Source organism: Galleria mellonella, unplaced genomic scaffold (genome assembly GCF_026898425.1).
Source record: "Galleria mellonella isolate WM207_F2 unplaced genomic scaffold, CSIRO_AGI_GalMel_v1 utg63, whole genome shotgun sequence".
Classification (NCBI taxonomy): domain Eukaryota; kingdom Metazoa; phylum Arthropoda; class Insecta; order Lepidoptera; family Pyralidae; genus Galleria; species Galleria mellonella.
Window position 1 is genome coordinate 2,639,995 of NW_026442130.1, and position 24,001 is coordinate 2,663,995.

General features: G+C 33.1%; 1 protein-coding gene across 6 annotated transcripts in view; it reads left to right on the forward strand.

Moving 5' to 3' along the window:
• LOC113521649 (CHH-like protein) overlaps positions 1–24,001 on the forward strand; it is a 96,434-nt gene that overhangs the window by 68,725 nt on the left and 3,708 nt on the right. For 5 of the 6 annotated variants that reach the window (XM_052900011.1, XM_026907253.3, XM_026907250.3 and 2 more), the window contains 2 exons: positions 23,299–23,522; positions 23,846–23,966. In XM_052900011.1, coding sequence (XP_052755971.1) covers positions 23,299–23,522; positions 23,846–23,966 — 345 coding nt within the window. The remainder of the gene's footprint in view (positions 1–23,298; positions 23,523–23,845; positions 23,967–24,001) is intronic. The other variant, XM_031909857.2, reaches the window with a different exon arrangement.

The following is a 24,001-nucleotide window of genomic DNA, read 5'->3' on the forward strand; positions in this document are numbered from 1 at the left end:
AGGTACTTTTTTTATGTTTGTTGTCTCTATAACTTCCTTAAGTTCTATAATTGGGATTTTTTTATCTGAAAGGATATACTTACTTATTGACACTATAGAATTTTATTAAATTCGATTTAGTAGTTTTTTTTTTTTGATGGGCGAAAATGGTATGGTAACCTCACTTGCGGTAACGGGATACGCTGGCGGAGCACCAGTAAGGGATGATAGATGAGAATAAAAACAGGCCAGTTAGTCCATCATGATGAATTCATCAGGAATTAACCATGATAGTTTCCAGGGGGAACCACGAGAAGGTCGACCTGGTTGGGTATATTGCTAGCAATTGGATTCTCAGTCTCCATCACTAACAATCCCTTTCCCCCCCAGTTCAGTAGTTTAACTTTTAGATCAAAGGAACTGGATTTGTCACGATTGAAGTAAATTTCTGTTTGTTTGGACACAATCTTCAATTATTTTTGAAGTGAAAATTTCATTAAGCACGTTTGGCACTTTTTATGAAAAGAAAAAGCACTGAACTCGTGTAAATATCGCGGTCAGATATATTAATTAGGTTCTTAAAAATAATTCCTAATAAAAAATACTTATTAAGAAAATATTTCTTGACAAATTCAAAAATAATGTTTGAAAGTTTGTGAAGCCGAGAAGTTTTCATTTCTGACGTGCAGTCCTACTATTGACTAGTTTTTTTTTAACACGTAACGTAACACATACGTATTTTTTTTTTTTATAAAATATAAAATATTTAACAAGCTTACAATCCGTTTGATGAAAAGTGATAACCGTTGCCCATAGGAATGATCAAAGCCAAAAACATCACAGGATATACAGTGACGCCCATGGCACCCCTTATGCTTGTTTTATATTAGATAACTGTAATCACCAATAATTATGACGTAACAAGATCATAGATAACGTATATTTTCAGCTATTTTAAGCCCAACATATGGGCTGAGGCGTCAAATTAAATACAGCTATTCAGCTCCCATGGGTAGCTGTAAATCGCAATTCGACGCTCTTCTCTCCCAATATAGATTCAGGACTTTTTACTTAATATAAGTATCGTTTCTAAGTTTAGGCAATATTATTGGTCTTGATGAAAAAAGAATTCTTGGCTTAATAGTGGATAAGTTAAATCTAAAAATTTTTGAAAATTATCCGAAATGTTTCTTTCCTTGTTTCCGCATTTTCTTTTACCTTGACAATCGTAGTTATAGGGCAGGGAAAGGAATTGTCAGTAATGGAGTCGAACAGCTCCATTGCTAACAATGGTGTACATTCAGTATCAGGTCGACCTCCACGCGGTCCTCTTTGGAAGCCATCGTGGTTAATTATCGTGAAATTCTTCACAATGGGCTGACTGACTGACCTGCTTTCATTCTCACCTATCATCCCTCACTGGTGCCCCGTCAGCGTACACCTATAACGCGGGCGGGGTTACCATTCCATTAGCACCCATTTAAAAAATCGTAGTTATAGAGAAAAACAAATGATTTCCGGAGACATCTTTTACTTTTATTACAGGAAATATACCATAGCTATTAATAAATATTTAAATCAGTTTACAAATTATAATTAACTCTGTAAACATTTTATGCGTCACAAACCAAAAACCGGTTTCGATTCAACGATGTTTTTTTTTTCAAACAAATAAAAAACGTCTGGAAATTAATTGTTGTAATTTATAATGCGTTAATTATACCATAAAAAAAGCATTAAAAATTATAGTTAAATTATTATTAATTATCTAGAAATAAATATTTTATTGCATTTGTTTGTTTGTTACACTTAATTGTACAGTAAAGTCTGAAATTATAGGATACAGAGTGAAAAAAAGAATGAGTATAATGACAAATTTACGCCATAAAACGGATTTTCGTCCAATCCTTTAAATGTCTGATAGAAATTGTGAATTGGTGGAGACAAAAAAAAAATAGCTGATTAAAAATAATGCGTAATATGTTAAGTATTAAACACTTTGGAATTTCAGTAACTAACTCTTTGTTTGCGCCTTTCCCTTTTGTGTGTATAAAAGTTTATGGGTGCAGGAACTCTTCGATAACTCGTTTATTGTTACTTTTGTGAAATATGAATATATAATAAGATATTTATTAGGATGTTTCGTTTGCTAATTACAGAAAGCGAGTGAGTGAAGCACTTGTCTATCACCGCAGTACCACACCGTCGATGTCTCACTTCGCTCCGGTGACGTTTTATCCATTTTGCTCAATAGATGGCACCAACACTCTTTAAGACTGCAATTTTAGAATTCACTTCCAACTCACATCCTAAACTAGAATTTTTTTAATTTAATAAAATATAATTTAGAGACTGGCGTCGTCATTTTATCAACATAGAGTCGTCATTGCATACTATATATATAGCGTAACATATAGTTACAATAATTTACGATAACTCGTGTTTGTTTCGCTGATATGTTTCATTTTATTTTTAGGCAATATGCGTACATATATAAATCAGTAAATAATCCACTAGAGACAATCTCTACTATATCTTTAATATGCATATTAGTGTTGTAGCACCCGAGTTTAAATCGATGATAAATGATCGATGATGAGTATTATAAGGGTAGAGTAACAACGAGCTCGGAAAATTATCCTAAAATCGGTCAGAACCGGTTTTGTATAACACACGCAGCACTTGTGTTGACACTACGAATGTAAAGCATCTGTGGGTATTCACTAGGATTGTTTGATTTAGTAAGAAAATGCAGGTGTAATATATATATTACATATATATTTTCTATATATATATATATATATATTTGATGGATGAAAATAGTATAGTAACCCCGCCTGCGCTAACGCTTGCGGAGCACCAGTGAAGGGTGATAGATAAGAATGAAAACAGGCCAGTTAGCCCATCATGATGAATTCATCAGGAATTGACCATGATAGTTTCCAGGGAGAACCGCGAGAAGGTCGACCTTGTTAGGTATATTGCTAGCAATATGATTCTCAGTCTCCATTACTAACAATCCCTTTCCCCCCATATTCTCTATGTTGTAGTAAACAGAATGTGTATGGCACCCCAGACAAACCCGTATGGTTTTCGGTATGCTTGTTTATTATGTTCATTTTTATGGTAAAAATTCATCATCTTCCTATCCTTATCCCAATTATTATTTGGGGTCGGCGTAATATGTTTTCCTCTTCCATTCTTGTCTATTCCCAGTCATTTCCGCATTCACTCCCATTCTGGCCATATCGTCTTTCACACAATCCATCCATGTCTTTTTAGGTCTTCCTCTGCTCTTATAGCCATCTACATTCATTCTTAATACTTTTTTTTTTATAAAATATGCTCCTAATGCTGCTAATAATAAAATGCTGCTTTATGGTAAAAATTAAGTTAATAAAAAAAAACTACTTATTACATAATGAACAAAATATATCAATTTAATTATAGCATTGTAAATATTAGCAAATAATATTAATAAAATGTTTTCCAAAATTATTTGTACACGACGCTGTAATTTGGTTATTTTCCATTTATTTTTATTTCTCTTAGTTAGTTGCCATATTTTCGTTTCTAGTCTTCTTTTGCTTCGTATATATGTATGTATATATTTTTAATTTTAATGTTAATTTCCTACGGTTCCGTTTCCTTACCAACTTACAGTGCTTTCCCTTACATCATTATTGTTTTTCCTTGAAAATTAATACATAGTATGATACACAAAATAATTAATAATGTCATAATTGTTACTAACAGTAGGCAAATAAAATGTGTTCGGTTATGTAAAATTCTAATACTGAGACATATGATTTATGTAATTGCTGTATATATGTCGGGATATAATTTATTGATACATTTGTCCTTATGACACATTCAATTCTTATAATTCAATTTATTATTAATATTTAGGTGTTTAAACCTTACAGTAGTTAATGAAGTCAAAACTGTACATTGAATATTTGTAGACGTATTTTTTATTTGTGCAATAGCTGACCCGGTAAATGTTTTTTTTATGATGGGTGAAAATGGTATGGTAACCCCGCCTGCGCTAACGGGATACGCTGGCGGAGCACCAATGAAGGGTGATAGATGAGAATGAAAACAGGCCAATTAGCCCATCATGATAAAATCATCAGGAATTAACCATGATAGTTTCCAGGGAGAACCGCAAGGATGTCGACCTAGCAATGGGTTTCTGCCGACTTTCTGGGACCCGGTAAATGTTGTTCTGCCATATAATTTAGAGATAGGAACATCTTAATCACCTATCGCTATGAAATATACTTAACGACCTATTCTCATACGTATATGAAATGTTTCATAAAAATAGGTAGAGCCGTTTCGTAGGGGTGGTACCACAAATACATTGCTACGAGATTATATATATATATATATATATATATATATATATATATATATATATATATATTATTGACCGATAAATTATTTAATTATGTAATTGTGGAAGGTGATGTAAAAGCTGTCTATTTGCTTAAAATAAATTCAGTATATCTAATAATGAATCTAAAATAATATTTTTCTCTCTATGTTTGTCAGTTTGTCCGTTTATAAGCATTTGAAGTAAAAACGTGCGGACTGATTAGGGCAGTACAGCTATTTTTAGCTAAACGTCAGTTGACTCATAAATGATCCTTCGAGGGAATTAATTTGTTATTTTTGCATAGATATTTATTGTCAAGTACAGCATTAAATAAAATAATATAAGTTTAAAAATATGTTATACAAAATTGTGATAAAATATTATATCACAGACATTTTACCAGGGGGAGACTTTGTACAAAAGTCGTTTGCTTGGGCACCTCTGTCTCATTCGTGTTTCTACCGTGAAGCAGTTGTATTTGCATGGCTGTGTTTCGGTTTGAAGGGTGGGATATGGCGTGAATTTACAGGGTATAGAGGAATAACACCTAAGTCCTCAGGAATGGCAACTCATGAGGGGTATCATGGGCGAAACAGTATACTCTATTATGTCCATGGTACTGCTCATGCCTATAGGCGACGGTTGCCACTTTCAGTCAGGTGGGCCGTCAGCTTGTTTGCCATTCTAAGTTGTAAAAAAAGACATGCACGAAGTCACGGGCATAGCTATTACAATGTGGTCATTCATTTGAAGGTCATCCATTTATACCTATAAATACAGATTATTTCCGCGAAAATTATATTCACTACCTTTAATAATATTAAGACGACTTCCTTTTATTATAACCTTGATTTAATTATAAATATTGAACGGTCGATTTGACTGCGACATTAAAAATTTGTGTGAAATGCAAATTAATTCTTTCGAAAAGAAAAATCTAAATCTTTTGAGTTAAGAATCGATAGTACTATCCTTAATCTATGGTATTAATACTGGCAAATACATCGCGTCACATAATCACAAAAAAAAAATGGAAAAATTCGAATAACGAACCTTCTTTTGATGTCAGTTGAAAAGAAAATTACCTACTTCGCAGAAACTACGCCGAAAAGTTACTATATTTATTTACACTTTTTCATGATAATACTGAATGAGCTTCCCACGTTTTAAATGCGTGAATGGAGTGAATTATTACATCCTTCCTATGATAAGACGATCACATTTGGACGGGCGCCAGGTCCACTCGAGTTGTGTAAATTCAGGGTTCATCTGATAATAAACAAATTTAATGTATCTGGCCAGACGAAGTTGACAAGTTTACTTGGCCGCCAGACAATTTGAAAAAAGAATATTAAACGGCGAATAAGTCGTCCGATTTGTATTCGAGAACCGGTGCAACACTATTATTTTAGTTTTTTTTATGTATTTTTTATGCTATAAATCTTAATCTAGATAATATTATATATATATATATTTTAATGGGTGTAAATGGAATAGTGGTCCCGCTTGTGCTATCGGTACACGCTAGCTGGGCACCAATGGCAGATGATAAGTGAGAATGAAAGCAGGTCAGTTAACCCATCATGACGAATCCAAGAATTAATCACAATGGTTTCCAGGGGCCATTGCATGTAGGTCGATCTGACAGGCTATATTGCTAACAATAGGGTTTACCCCATTATTAACAATCCCTTTTCCCCCCAAAAAATACACTAAAAAACCAACCACGACGAAAAGAGATTAAATACGTCGTGGTTGATTTTTCAGCGCAATAGAACACACTTACAAACTGTACAAATATAACTCGGTTTAATCCGTACCCAGCAGAAGACGAAAGTTGGTTAAAATAATGACAATTAACATTACATATTTTAAGTAGATTGTATAACAATTTAAATGTATTATTTATATTTCTACAATACTATATAAAAATGTAAAGCAACTTAAAAAAAAAATTCGAGTATTATTTCGGCGTCGTGTTCATCTCGAGATGACAAAACTTTAATTTTTATAACGATAAAACATCTAAAATACAAAATGAAGAAATGAAACTAGTCATAATTTATACTGTTGTAAACTGAATGTATAATTATGAATTTTAATACTATATAAATATATTATCTTTATTTTATTATAATTTTTTATATATTCAGACTAATTCAAATAAATCTGTAAGCCAATAAATTGTCGAGCGTGTTCTTTTATTTTTTGCTATATATACAATCGCAGTGCTAAAGGTTGGAATTATATTTTCTATGGACGTCACACACGACATTAAAATATATTGAACTGTTAAATAAAAACTCGTCAATAAAATGTTTTATTTGTATAATTTATTAACTTCCAAGATTTTTGCTGGCATTAACGTCATAAGATTGCGAAATATAATATGTACCCGAGTGAAATCGGGCTTTATCCGATAATATCTACATAGTCATATTTATTTATTCTATGACTAATAAACCGAAAGTGATTATGCAAATTACGCTTTTTGCGTAACACACATGTAATGTACATTGCGAATGTCTATAAATACAAACCATTTTGATGTTTAGTGTCACTAAACTCTGAAACAGGTTCTGGATATTTACGTAATTATTGCCTTATGACCTTTATAGTGTGCTTAGGCAATGATATAAATGATATCCTTGGATAGTGATGAAGTTAAATTATGACTATAAACATGCTTGATAGATCCCCAAGCATGTATATACTGAAATAAAAATCAATTAGATGGAGAGATGCGATTGCCAAAAATATAAGCACGCAAATTTGATGGAGAAAAATAGGAATGACTCTACTATCATAAGTCGTATAAAGAAAAAGAAATAAATGCCTCATTATTATATTTACTTCATAGATTTTTATTAACATTGAAATCTCTGAGGAAATGAATAAGTATAATGAGATATTGTTTTAAACATCTGTATAACGGATTTGTTTTCAATTATTATCGTATAATTCATAGTATAAGTATATTATCATAATTAAAATGCATCCATCGTCCACTGGTAAATATAGGTGGAAATGTACAACTGTATATTTAGTTAGAAATAATTTTATGTCACGAAACAGAATAATGTTTTGTCTTTGATTTTATCTATAAACACGAGAACTGAGAAAAATATGTAACAAAGAAAGGTGAGTTACTCTCTACTTTTCTGTTAGATGTTTTTCTTTAGTTATATTTGTTATTTGTTTCATAACAATTCTATAAGAGTCAATTTGTAATTGAATCTTAATACATTGTATTTTATTACAACGCTAACAATTATTATATAATGACGTCCAAATTGGCACATGTCATCATCTTCCTACCCTTATCCCAATTATTATTTGAGGTCAGCGTAATATGTTTTTATCCATATTACAAAAAGATTTGGCTTTTAGTTTTACGACCGGCTGCCTGCCCGACACATTGCCATTGTCACATTGCCACATTGCCCAAATTGGCACATGTATTTACATTAAATTAATAAATGTATCTTTAATAATTTTATTAATTGTCACTTTCTTTAAATGGAACATAACACAGTTTTCATTCAATCATTCTTTCACATTTTTTCACAAGCGTTATACGTGCCTCCATACTCATCCCCATTCAAATAAGTTACAAGCAAATAAATAATTGCATACAGACAAATTTACTACCTACTATTAATAGATGTAGCCACTAAATCAACAATGGCAAGGCAGTAAAAATATACTTGATTGTTGCTATTTTTAACTGACGAGCCACGTAAAATATGCTAACAAGGATGATTCATTGTATTCACCTGAGAACTACCATTTTTAAACATACGTGAATAATGGTAAAAAACATAATGCTAATTACAAAAACGTACAATTAATATGTTTACAAAAAATACTAGACATCTATAAATAGACGCTACAACATTATCTACTAGTACCTCGACTTAGATTGGTATTGTACAACAAGTATTGTTACTACATACATAGCAGTTAAAATATATAACAAATTATCCACAGAATATTACGATCTGACAGATAAAAAATTTAATGAAAAACTTTACAATTGGTTTATTGAGAAATGTTTTTATTTACTTGACTATTTTATTGCAAAATTTTAAGAACAAGTTCCAAATGAAATATTTGTACGCCACACGGTTGAATGCAAAGAGTATTTTATTTATCATTAATTACTTCTAATGTATTAACCTGTATTCCAGCAAATAAAGTTATCATTCATTCATTAAGTCAATCGTAGTTTGGTAAAGTTTGCCTCTTGTGACGATTGACTCTTTCAAATACAGTTTGTAAAATTTATATTTTATATAACTATTATTATACTTTTTATTTACCACTTTTTTTTATACAACTTAGAATGGCAAACAAGCTGACGGACCACCTGATGGAAAGTGGTAACCGTCGCCTATAGACATGAGCAGTACGATGGACATAACAGAGTATACCACTTATACTAATTTCAACATTATAAAAAATAAATATACGAACAAGCTTATTGTAAATACAAAACATTTAATTTTTCATTTATTGTACCTTAAAAATGTATCAGCTGATGCGGTGGAAGATTCTAAGGTTTAGTGTATCCGATAGTTTACGCTATCATTGCCCGTTCTTATTTTAATCAAACAAATACATCAAAGTGGGATGTATTTATAATTGCCTTGTAGTTATCTGTGGTGCCAAAAACAAAGTAGAGAGGACATCACTTTTTTGTCAATGGTTTTTTGTGCCAATTATATATACAATCATTAAAACAAGAATATTAATTTTTAAGTCTTTTAGATTATTACAAGATCTCTAAACCTCGTACATACAATCAAATTATTTTAAAAGTCGTTGTATAATATTTTATGATTATCTTACCCCATAAATACACAATATGCAATAAAAAAAATCACAAGTAATAACACGCTTAAAATAGGTATAACACGTCTAATGAATTATGCAGCAAATGTATCCGAGTCAGACGGACATTATGTCTGTATGTAGCCACATCAAAGTATTCCAGAAATTATAGGCTGCTAATAAATAAAATGGACAGTGTAATATTATAATTTCGTTGTATAATTTTAGACACTAACCGACGTCCAAGATGGTACTGCGACTTTGTTTTGTCTGGAGTCATGATGCGCAATCGCTGATTCAATTTTACCAGCGGTAGCAATCTTTTTATTTATTTTTTTAAACCGTTTCCTCTTTATTAATACATACGTAAATTTTGACACGTTATTTCTTTTCATATATCGCAAAAAGCGGCGTGCAAACTTTGTAAAATTCTGCACTTGATTGCAGTTTGTTTGTCTTATTTATGTTAATATTTTTTTTATACCATTGAAGTGGCAAACAAGCATACGTTCTACCTGATGCTAATCTATGCGCGCGTTTTCCACCCTGAAAAACCTTTTTTTTAAATACCTCATGTTATAGTCTTTTGGAAAAACCTCGACTGGAAGCACATTCCATAACCTGAGCGTTCGTGGGAGGAAACATTTCTAAAACCGCGCTGTATTATAAATTTATAATAAGTTTAAATATTAATATACTAAAATGAATTTAATGATTGATTCCTTTAATTTATACCACTTTTATTTCCAGTGTCTAATTGCAGCGTGATATTTTATCAAATATTTTTTAATCATCACTTTCATTAAATAATAATAAACATTTTAATACCTATTAAAAAAAAGTAAGAATTACCAGAGGGAGACTTTGTACAAAAGTAAGCATGTATGCTTCTTTCCCACTCGCCTTGCTTTCACCAAACAGTTGAGCCTGCACAACTATGTTTCAATTTGAAGATACGATACAGCTATGAAAGCCCTTGAAATTTACGAAGGTATAACACCTTAACTCTCAGAAAAAAACAACACATGGGGTGTACCATGGGCGTAAATTTGTATTCTGTTACGACAATGGCGCTGTCCATGTCTACAGGCCACGTTTACCACTTTCCATTAGATGACCGTCAACTTATCTGTTATAAAAATATGTACTTATTTATTTTATAATAAATTAATTATTGTAAGCATTAATAATTTGTATAGACTCAACAGTGAAAAACTAGTAATTAATTTGTGAAATTAATCTATTTTTCACTAAAAAGGCAATAGGTTCCTAATAAAATATAAAAGTGACATTTGTAGTTATTTGGCCTGTTACCTACATTATAAGAAAACATGACTTAATTCTATCTGCGTAACATTTTAGGTATAGAAATTTAAAAAAAAAAGTATAGTCTATTGATTCATGGGTTTTGGCCTGGTCACAAGTTACGTGTAGACGTCAGATTCACCGTCATTTGGCGCCAATGATTCCTATTTGCATACATTTTCCTTATTATTATAAAAATAACTTTATACTCGTATTATGTGTAGGTATATTCCAACGTTCTTAGTCACGCAAAATTTCTATCACTTCTATATCTATTTATTTTGATTCTATCTATGCTTACTAGTTAGGTACGTTAAAATATTTATTAAATATACACGTAATATTTACGCTTTACAAACAAAAATTAATTATTTATTATTTATTTTAAAATTTACGATTTATTAAACTATTCAATCAATAAACGGGTCAAAGTCTAAAGTAGTTCGAAGGTAGACTACTTACAGTATTTACAGAGTAGAGAGTACAGCATATATCTTTTATTTTTAAATTATTTATGGACCTTCTTTAAGCATATTAGCTCTATCGCACCCTGATCTGATTTTTCAAATAAATTTTACCAACTTTGCCTACTTATGGAAAGAGAGGAATTAATGGACATTAATAAGTCGACAGTAATTATAAGGCAGAGTTTATAGTAGATATTTACAGAGTAGAGTATCTAGTAGTTACAGAGTAGAGTTCATAATAATTACAGGACAGAGTTTAGTTACAAGTGCAGTTTATAATATTTACTAAAATCATCCAATTTGTGCGATTTTGTTGAACTATAAATTACCGTTCCAAATTACATTTATATAGAAGGAAATAATAAAAGAACTAATTTCTTTTTTAATTTATGTATTACTTGTAAAAGAGCATTTTTATTTTATTTCTTTTTTATTTATTTATAATTAATGTTAAATACTACCTATCAGTTGTAATTAGGATAAAATTGTATTGAATGATACCTGTAAAGTATTTGTTTATCTGTAAATGGAGTGTATTATATAAACCGTTAGTTAAATGTCAGAAAATTGATAGGTTTAAATTGCGCTTTTAAAGATTTGCACTTGTTCGTTACATTTTAAAATAAGTACATCATTTGTAAAAAATAAATTAAAAAAAAATATATATGTACCCTTCTACTCTTACTATAGAGACAGACACATTTACTCTCTTTTTATCAATGGAGCACAATAAGCATGTAACCACAACTCTCGGTTTCAGCTGGCAAACTATACTTACGCGTCAATCGTTGAAGACTCTATTATTATGCTGTATTAAATTTATCTCTAGTATTCCAAGGCCCAGTGGTGGGGTTCAACGGCATTAGAACCGACCAGTTGGTCTGGTTAAGTTGCCAGCGTAATTTTACACCTGTCAGATGGACGGCTGTACAATTCTCGACTCTTTTGCCCATTAAAAAGTATTTGTTCTTTTGTCAGAGACATGACCAAAGAGTCTGTATAGGACTCAATTTATTTATTTTTTATCTGTACCGCGCTCTGTATTCGATTAATGGCAACTCGCGAAGTTTTTTTTTTCGCGACGCACGGTGGGCTTGTGTATTGATATGTTGCAAAATGTTTTTTTTTTTCATGGTGCAACGGGGTGGTCCTTATTCATATGTAATAGCATCAGCAATTTTATTGGACCCAGTCAACCTTTGTGGCGCAATGGTATGGTGCTTTGGATGAATGAAGCGTTGACTTCATTTCTTATTTAGACCGATTTACGAAAAATTACAGAATTGTCTCGGATATAGATAATATAACCTCAGAAATTCGTTGTGATTTTTTTTATAACACTTAGGTGGCAAACAAGCATACGGCCCACCTGATGGTAAGCGGTTACCGTAGCCTATGAACATCTGCAATACCAGAGGTATTACGCGCGCCTTGTCGACCCTAAAAGGTTTCTTATAACATATATATTGTGGTATTTTTGAAGGGACTTAACTACATTTAATAATGAACCATGTAATTGTGCAAATTTAAAGAGTAGAAATCCAAAAAGAATAGTATTTTCTGTACAAACCATATGTGACCCAATTTTAAGGATTATTTCTACTACCATTTTGATTACCTACACAAATTTTTATAATTTTAAAGTCGATATTTTATCAATTCTTTATAATATAAATGTAACTAAAGATAATAAAAAATGTAATAAGGATAAAATTAAATTAAGCACTTAACATTTTATATACGGAAATGTATTTAGTCCTTTCAGATACCGGTGATTAAGATTTTATTTACCGGTTATTATAGGTTATTAACGAAAAAGCAAACGGCAAAGTTGAGTGATTATTACTGTACTAAATTATATTAAAGTTTATGTAAACGACTGGTTTAGTACACAATTACTAGAAAATTCTGTGACTTGGTATCTGTTGTCCATATAAAATATACTTAAATATAAAAGACAGGGAAGGCTTCGTACAAAAATCGTGTGCATGGATTCTTCTATCCTACTTACCTACAACTGTGCTAGTATAATTTTTTCGTTTTTTTTTTTACTTTTAAGGGTGGGATATGGCAGTGAAATTACAAAGTACAAAGAGGTACCTGACGACTACGATTTTAAAACTCTATTTCTTATTTAACTGCTTGATAGTAGAACGAACGCGACTGAAGTGTCATGCAGATGACTAAATCTGTAATATTTTCAGTAGATTAGATTAGATTTGTTTATTTGCGAGAACATTGTTTTTTACAGATATTGATCAATATATATATATTTAATATTGGTGAAGTACAAATGTTCGCCTTATATTCTAAAGCATGCAAAATTATTATTGGGTAGAAGATGCATTACATTTAATACATACATATAAGTGCTAATTAATAATAGAGTACAAAGTAGTTACTACCTACCAATAATTAACGGGTTTTCTTATTTTTACTTAATTTATGAATTTTGCTCTGTGTCAAGAACATTTTTTTTTCTCTGAGAAAATCATTACTAGTTTTATAGCTAGATGATTTTAATGTTATAGATATTTTTTAGCTCTCTTTGTCCCTACTTGCACTTATCAAAGAAGTTTTATTTATAATATTCCTGTAGTTCTAGTCCACAGCTCTGCAACGCAAACAAACTTGATCTCACTTGCAATTATGTGTGGTTACCTACATGCTCGCGCTATTTTATGTTTTCAAACTGGAAAATTAACTTTTTGCCACTTAATAAAATATTTGCCGTCATCTATTTAGCACATTTCAATTATAAAAAGATATAGGAAATTAGATAAAGACATTGAAGATTAAAACAGCAAATTATTTGTAAATTTTATTTGTTACGTTTTATGTAGTTAATTAAAAATTTTATACTAACCTATGTTAAGTTGAGTTTCATTGAATGCAAAAAGTAAAAACGATAATAGAACAGCTGACATAATTATTAACATCTGAATAAATAAATAAATAGAGTTTAATATGAAATATTTTAAATGTAAAATTATAATAATTAACCAATCGCTCAAAATAACTCTGACAAGTTTATTTGATACTAAGTTTTGTACATTTCACAATAACTGATTCCAGAAAATACCTATATATCATAAACACAACATAATTTGCGACCTACTGGTAAAAATCTGGTTATTTACTTGCTCTGTAGTTGAAAAGAGGGTAAGACCAGAAGGTACCAATTATCCTTAATCTATTTCTTTTGTTGGGTTCAAATCCTTAATCTAAGAGGCCAGTAGTGACGAGATAATATAATGTATAGGATATATACAACATAAAGGCATAACATCTTTCATTGGAAATAGTAATGCATGTCGCATGTGGGCCATAATGTGTTGTTTATGTCAATATGAGACGATTACAACTTTCATCAAGTGGGCTGTCATTTGTTCGCCAGTTTCAATAGAGAAAAAAAAAAGTTGAATAGCATTCTTCGCATATTAGTCACACGGTTAAATAATATACGTATGCAATGTTAAATGCAAATTCATAGATAATTTACACACAACCAAACGGCGCGGAATAACTATGCACTACCTATTCGGATCACGGACAAACACACAATACGATTTCTGTCTTTTAAACGTTACTCTTGAATATTTACGCATAATATGTTTATGTTCTTGCCGCTGAACTTGGCAATTGGTATTGTTTATTTGCAAGTTGTAATATCGTACACTCAACATATAGTTAAAAATGTTTATGAATGATAGTGCCAATTATCATCAGCTGTCCAAAGCTAAAAATATATAGTATTTAACTTAGAAAAATATCCTTAAAATCCAATATTAAACATAAATACAAATTAAATTAACACGAAATAGGTACTTAGCACAGCACTGTGCTCGTAATTGCAACGTTATGCGAAGTTGATTAAATAAAAAAAAAGAACTTGTTTCAAAGATTATTTAATCTATGCTCTGCTATTTTTTTTTTATTGAAAAATGTTCACGCAGCCAATACAGACTTCTCAGCTATGCAGTTACAAAGACCATATACAGCCGACAGTTGTCTATGGGCAAGGAAAATGTATGTAATCTCGAAGATAAATTGGCCGGTAGCGCGTGTGAACGGAACGCGTATTGCGTGTGTGCATTCAATTCGACGTGCCACCTCTGTGCGTACCAGACTGCGAGGCGCGCGCGTTCCTCACCATACCATATCGATGGAGTGTGACACAAAAGTTTCATTGTACGCTTGACACAAATTAGTATGCCATCGTTTTATAACGTTCACTTGTTGTTCTTTTACCTACTGTCCCCATACTTAATGCGAAACCAAAAACTATATTTTTGAAGAAAAATGTTAATTTTATGTAGCCGTTAAATTTATTTTTAAATTTCCATTATAATTTTATTACTTACATAACTTTTTTAATGGGTGGAAATGAAATAGTCATTCCGCCCGCATTATCGGTATACACTGGCGGGGCACCAGTGAGTGATGACAGGTAAGGATGAAGTTAGGTCAGTTGGCCCATGGTGATTGGTTAAATAATAATTAACAATGATGATTTCAGAGTCATGACAGAGTGAACCGAGTGGAGCACGACTTGATAGGGTACATTGCTAGCAATGGATCAGTTGGACCTTTTTACTATCAAATCCTTTCCTCCATAACAACTTATTATCTTCTTGTGATGGGTACGAATCTCTCCTCGTAGAAGGACAATTTTGGCGTACTATTCACGGTAACTAGAACTTAGGTGGTATTTCGATTATTAATATATATTATATATGCAAACTGTCTTAAATATTGATAAATGCATCGCAATATAAACATTGTGTCAAATGACCGATAAATTGGCATCAAATAAAGTCGGCCATCAATCACACAACATGGATTATAGTCTAAAGATTGTTAATGGCTTATTGCATATATTTATCACACTTTAGGTAGACAGATGAAGGTGCTAGTTCTAATTTTACTGTCTAATAGAACTCAGAGGGCATTGCCTTCTAATTTTTTTTTATATCAATATATGGTTTTATATAAGATGCGTTGTCATTCCTGTGAAATAAGATATTTTGTCTCCATACCGTGTTTAAAAATTGACAATTATTTTAATGAAAAATAGAGATAAATGTTTTGCTATTTTTTAATACACTACTCAAAATTACTTAAAACAATGATAATTAAAACATTTTGTGACGAAATGCATAAATGACAAATGGCAATTATGATAGTCTGTCACTTGTATGAATATACATATATGAAGAGCTGTGCCTATATCCGATATTGTAACTCTTCTTGCTAGTGACCGAAAGCGTTTGTGATCAAATGCGTGTGTGTCATGGGATAATCCTATATAATTTCACTGCTATATCCCTTTAAATTCGAACGCAATCAACTTCAAAACTTACTACCTATTTCATCACTACAATATTAATGTATTTAATACTTTTATTTACCTATATAGGTACCCAATATTTAAGACTAAATAACTTACAGGAAATATCCCTCTACGAACTTCCCCAATGATCAGTCACGTCATATGACGTCAGTGACGCGTCATTTTCAGCATCTAACTCCTCGTTGACCCACTTGTATAATTAGTTGTCATTGTAGAACGCGCGGTCATCACGCGACTCTAACCTACGAGTACGCGCAATAACTCTAATTATTACAACTACAATGCAGATTGTCTTAAGAATGCGCTTGCCAATAATCGGGAACAAATATTTACGGGTGAGTTTGATTCGATTTGTCATGGATAGATTAATATCATTCAAACAGGCCGCGATTTTTCTTCATGTTGGTAGACTCCAGTACCATAGACAAATATTTTTTTTAATGCCAACACTTTTTACAAAACTTTTAATATTATATTATTTCTACCTTTTTAACGTTTTTTTCTTCTTATTGTGTATTGTATTATTGTGTTGTTTTTTATTTATTATGTAGTCGTAAGCATATGTTTTTTTTTTTTATTATGTGTATATTTGTATATTCTTTATTCAAATTCATTTAACCGTTTGAAAATCATAAAATGAATTTGAATTGATTTCCCCATAATTAATATACTCGTATAGATTTATTCTTATTTACTCGGATTACTACTTGTAATAGAAACAAAATTAAATGATGCCAATCATTTAAATCTCACTTAAATCAACCGCTCTGTATTAAAACACAGTCATTGACACAATGGACCCTTGAAAGCCCAGTCATCAGACATGATCAGTGTTCCTTTTTATTGGTCAAGTGTTCAATGAAACAGGAATGCATAATAATTGACTCTATTTAAATTGCGACTGCACAATTTCTATTCTGGATCTTGATATGCAAATATGAAGTTTTTAATCAATAAATAGATATATTCCGCAGGTTTGTCTATGTATGTGTATTAGGATGAAAAACATAGAATGTGTGACTCCAGGAGTATTTTAAATTTTATTCAAAACTGTATAGTCAATTTTGGGTAACAAACATGTTTGCAAATTTTCGTATTTGTAATGTTAGTAAAATACTTTATAGGTTAGTAAGAACTTTAATAGATTTTCAAGTAAGACAGGAAAGCCAATTTTTATCAAGGCAAAAATTATCATCTTGTTCTGGAGAGAACAGAATTGTCAGTAACCGGGACTAGCGGTCAGATTGACCCCCACGTGGTCTCCCCTGGAGCCATCGTCATAAATTTTTAGAGCATTCGTCACGATGGGTCAACCAATTTGTCTTCAGTTATTTTTAAATTTTCGTGTTGTTTATATATTTTTTGAAGGTCCCGATCGTGAATTCTCTGTCGGCCATTAGCATAGTTGAGTGCATCATTCCTTCTTCATATATCGAAATAAAAAATTGTTCTATATGCTTTATCCCGTGTGAAACGAAAAGGAAATGAGGTTAGGGCATAAATGCGAATTTGTCACTAAGGTCGGCAAAGGTGATGTCAGTCGAAGGTTGCGCGCGCGCAGGCTCCAACAATGGCCGCCGATCGCCGCCCCGATAACTGCTTATTGTCTCTGGATTCATTTGAATGGCTGTTAGGTTATTGTTTGTTAAATTACCAGTGCATACACCTTACAATGTTCATTATATATCAAAAGCATAATTCAATTTTCGTAATTTCAATCAATTTGACTTAAATATTACTTTTTTTTATACCACTGAGGTGGCAAACAAGCATACGGCCCACCTGATGGTAAGCGATTACCGGACCCTATGAACGCCTGCAATACCAGAAGTATTACGCGCGCGTTGCCGACCCTGAAGAAACCTCTTTACCCCTTTTTGAAGAACCCCATGCTGTAGTCTCTTGGGAAAACCTCGGCAGGGAGCTCATTCCATAACCTGAGTGTTCGTGAGAGAAAACATCTCTGAAACCTTTGTAAATATTACTTATTGGCCGAGGGAAGGGTAGCAGCGTACCTCTTAAAACGTCACCAAAGCCTACCTGCGGTTGCCAACCTGTCTGCCGAGCATGGCAACTACTAGCAAACCTCCCCAATAGGGGGAGGCCTATGTTCAATAGTGGACAATTAACGGCTATACGGATATATGGTATTATTTTCCCATAATACCATATCAGGCTTTAATGGTCCACTTGTGTCGTACGGTCCCGGAATAGAATGTGCCACCCCTTCTTTTCCCGTGGGTGTTGTACGAAGCTACTAAGAAAATTTAATGGTTGATAAAAGGGCTGCGACCTTCTTTAATATCCCCAAAACCTAACTGCGGATTTTTTTTTAATGGGTGATAATGGAATGGTATACGCCGGCGGGGCACCAGTGAAGGATGATAGGTGAGGATGAAGCAGGTCAGTTAGCCCATCGTGACGAATTCAACAAGAATTGTTCACGTTGGTTTCCAGGGAGAACCACGTTGAGGTCGACCTAATAGGGCATATTGCTAGCAATGGAGCTCTCAAACTCCATTGCTAACAATCCGTTTCCCCCACCTAACTGCGGTTACCAACCCAACTACCAAGCATGATAACTACTAGCAAAACCTCCCAAGGGGAGGCCTATGTTCAGCAATAGACAGCTGCTAACGGCTGATATTATAATAAGAAATAGTTGCCACTTTCCATCAGGTGGACCGTCGGCTTGTTTGCCGGTCTAAGTTGCATAAAAAATATCACTTTTCTCGATGATTCGATCATATTAACAGGTTCTCACTTTCCATTTAATGTAACTTTACTATAGGTACCATAATTTATGTGTTATAGATAGGTAATACTCGATATCATAGGATATCGCATTAATATACGTTTCTTAGTACAATTATATAATTATTTAGAACATCTGGAACATTTAAGAACTCTAGTTATAGATTTTATTAATCATCCGACTTTAAAAAGACAGGGGTTCTCAACTCGGTTTTACGTTTTCTTTTTTTGCTAATATTTGTTACCTCATAACTCCGTTAGTAGTGAACCGATTTGGAAAATTCTTTTTTTATCTGAAAGAATGTACTTACATATTGGTCCCATAGAAACTTTATCCAAATTAGTTTAGTAGTTTAGTTTATAGACCAAAAAAACTGGTTTTGTCACAATTGAATTCGGTTAGTTTTTGTGAAACACAATCTACATTAATTTTGGAAATCAACTAACATAATATAATATAATATAACGTTGCTTTGCTTAAATGCTACCCAGTTTAGGAAACAAACTTAAAAAAAAAGGGTCTGAGTGTGCTGCGTTGTACCTTCAGATGGTGGTCATCTGGTTCATTATGAAGTAGGGTATCCTTGTTTGAGGATCAGGAGATAATCACTACTCGGAAATGGCGGCTAATATGGAAGAGTGTGAAACTTCTGGTAGTAATAGTGGTGGTCAATCTTCTAGTGTTGGCAGTCACACACGTACACTAATGGTAGCGGCATTAAACAAAATAAGTCTAATCACATTACTGGGGGGAAAGGGATTGTTAGTAATAGAGACTGAGAATCCCATTGCTAGCAATATACCCAACCAGGTCGACCTCCTCGCGGTCCCCCCTGGAAACTATCATGGTTAATTCCTGATGAATTCATCATGATGGGCTAACTGGCCTGTTTTCATTCTCATCTATTACCCTTCACTGGTGCTCCGCCAGTGTATCCCGTTAGCGCAGGTGGGGTTACCATACCATTTTCACCCATCAAAAAATCATATAACTGAACAAAAAAAAAAACAATTACTTCATCAATTTAAGAATTAAAGCGTTAACTCAAAAACATGCATGAATTATAAAAAATAAAGTATCAAGATTGCAATAAGATATTTTCAAGTAAGACCAGAAATATACACATCAATTGTAATAGTGTTGGTAAATATACATATTGATTTAATAGCATATTATGTAAAAAAGAAACTATAGCGTCGAGCTTTATTAGATAAAGGAGGGGGAGGGGGAGATCTCATTCGATTAATGTACCGCAGATCTCACACGGTATAGTTACGCCACTAAGTATGTTATTTAGACTTATTTATAACTTCATATCCTTGCGTTCAACGAATCACTAGAACATTCGATCGCAATCTCCCGATCAGTGTCGCAACGATTATGCCGCGAACTTAATCGCCGGCCACGCGGTACGTTTGCAGGAGATCACCAACTAGTGATGTCCGAGAGAGACTGACTCGATAACCTATTAGGTATTCTACTAATCGAGTACCCAATGCCCTAATATTATGATCCGAATTTTGTATTCGAATATATTCGAACATAAGTTTCGTATACTTCCAATACTAATACAGTAATACTAGTCACGACTTTATCGTAAACTTTATTCTTTCGTTTTTGTCGTTTCATTATTTTTTTACGGAATTTTCTAAACGAAGCGATTAATTAAATGAATATTATTCGTATTTTTTTCAAAATAAGCTTCAGAAATCATTTGAAATATTACTTAAGTCTAATGATGTACTCGAATACAAGTATTCGAGTTCCTAACGGGGTCCCGTACTTACTCGAATCCTCTGTTTTGATGTATTTTTTTAACGAGTACCAAAAAGGCCGACTCGGCACATCTCTACCGCCAGCTGGCAGCATTTATCACCATTTTAATGTCCGCCGGTGTTGCCCGACCGGATTAATGTGCGCCGCCCGCCCGCCATAAAGTGTAAAGTGAGTGGACAACGATTAACTTAAGTGGACTGCCGTAAAGTGTAAATATAGTGCCGTGATCAACTAGCCGCGGACCACCTTCGCTATGCTTTTGAGGTTATTGGACACTTATCATTAAAATGTAATCTTGTTTTAATAAGTTAACTGCTTATAATGCGCCGGCAAGAGATTAAATTCGCGCTCCATTATACAGTACTTGAAGTTCGAACATAAACAATGAGATTAATGGTTCAGTGTTGCCTGTGATGGAAGCGTTTCCTGGCTCCACTGTATCGACAACCTGTTTTTAGCGGGGTTTGTCGTAAAGCGGCCGCTTTGTTCGGAGCTCTTCTGCGATAACGAGACATGTAACGCGCCCCGGGGCTCCGCTGATTCATGTTCAGATTTATAATAAAGCTATTATGCGGCCCGTTCGGTTTCGCATGCGAATATTTTAATGAACACGATCTCTGGCTCGCTTATTGTTTAACTTGCGGGAATACGAGAAAGTGTGTCGGTGCTTCGATTCAATTAAACGTCTGGTTGTTCAGTACGAGTATATGTGAATAGTATTATAATGTACGATGTATATTGCACCACACATCAAGTGAACGTTCCTTCGTAACGCACTCACGCGCACTCCGGGTGCATAGTAATTACAGTCGACGAGCTAGACAGCCCGGCTACCACCCAACGCGAAGATAAAATGCATTCAGTCTAGGATACTCACGATTTTCTTATGCAAAAAGTACACGAGCGCGAATAATTGATCCTTCGTGCCGGATGTTTCATTATATCGAAACATGTCTTCAATTTATTCCAACAGAGAGCGTCTCTGTTATAAATTTAATGGAGTTGATATAATTTTAAACAGATTGCCTACGATTACCGTCTAATAATAAACGTTTTATAAATAACGTTGCGAATAGCACGTTAAATAAATAGATACTCAACGGTTCCTCGCGTCCTTATATTGAAATGTACTTGCATTTCAATGGAAACGTTTATGTTCATCGCCTTCTTACCATAAATATATCGAATTTATTTTGTTTACAAAACTTGGAAAAGCCTTCTCGAGTCGATGTCCAATATACGAAGACTCGCCTTTCTCTCACTTTTCTTAGGATAACGCCCAGAAGCAGGTATCTTGTAGACTTGGTCGGTGTGTATAGACAAAATGGCACCTCGGCGTGCATTGAGATTATCTTTAATGCAGTTGTCGCCAAATGAGAATGGAAGCGATGCGAGTAACAGTTTCAAGTTGTTAATGCTCCTATATAGACCTACATAACCTTAGGCTTAGGTACCATCTATCTATATTTATTTGTACTTTTTTATCTGTCTTACTTTGTACAAGTTTTAAATGAACTTTAAAAAAAAAATGTATATTTCCAATATTACATTTATTCTAAATATCAATCTCCGCGCTCGAGAAATCTACATTATCTATTTCTTTTTCTGACAGAATATTTGATTTTATTTTTTACAGCTTAGCTTTTTGACAATCTCTCAATAAAAAAAAAAATAACTATTAATGCCCGTCTTATATTATAGGTACACGTTTTAGGTTTTTCGTGGCAGTACCTTGAACAGTTATGCAAGGATATTCCTAATTATCAACCGTCATACTAATAGCCCCCGACTTGTAACTGGCGATAATTAGTGCGGGTATTAGATATAATCCAACCGCTAGTAATTACGTAGGTTTATAGTTGAACATTATTCATAGACTTATTTCGCTCTATACCGCTTGTAGGTTGAAATAATTAGGCTACACTATTTTCATATACAAATCTGGGTATAATTTACTAGCTACAATTTTCTTGCCTACATTAATAAGTAGTTATATTTATTAAATTTCTAACTACAGCAACATTCAGTAAAACATAGTTCTAAAATGGTTCAGATGTGAGTACAACATAGAATTATATTGAAGACCCAGATTCGCGCCAATTGAAAATCATACATACAATCTCATTACACTTTAGTGGTCTTTTACCTTTAAATAGCTGTGGTTTCAAACTCCGCACAATAAATATTTGTATAAATGAATATATCTGAATTTATGGGCTGGCCATTTCCTATGTCTTTAGTATAAATAAAAAAATCTTGAAAAATATTTTAGTACCACGTGACGTGACGTGAACAAACTTTGTTGTCTATGGATTTATTCAAATTATTTGTAGCTAACTACTTACTAATAATATTAGCTCTGCTTAGTTTGAAACTAAATAGAGTTGTGTGATAAATTTCAAAGATGACTTATTATTAGAAGTACTCATTTGTGATGTATTTGTTACAGATGCATCTAAGTTCAGTGCAAGTGGTGTGCGCGGCTCTGGTGACGCTGGCGGTGAGCGCGGCGGCGGCGCCCCCGGCGGCGGCGCCGCACCACGTCGCGAGGCGCTCCTTCTTCAACCTACAGTGTAAAGGCGTTTACGACGCAGCCATATTCGCCCGCCTCGACAGGATCTGTGACGACTGTTACAACCTCTTTAGAGAACCACAGCTCTATACTCTATGCAGGTTCGTTGCGTTTTATATATTTAATCTGTGGCGGTTTTAGTTAGGCGGGAAAGATAATGAGATTTTATTTTAATTTTTTTGATTTCCCCAATGCATCTAAAAAGTATTAAAGTTAATAAAATGTTTATATATAACACAATACTGTTTAAAATTTAAATACATTCAAAATACAATTTATACATTATTTTCCAGTACCATAAATATGAAAACTTTTCATTCATTCGTGTGAAACAACTGTACAGTTTCCGCTGTTTCCTTAGCTAAGATAACTTTTTAAAAAGTCAATTGACTCCAATGACTGAATATGTTGATTGTTGGGGCAGGCAAGACTGTTTTACGACAGACTACTTCAAGGGGTGCGTCGAGGTGTTGCAGGAGACGGATCAGCTAGAACTATTCAAGACCTATATAAAACAATTACACGGGGCCGATCCAGGGATTTAGGTACTTCGGTTTGATTTTTTTTTTTTATTTTACTC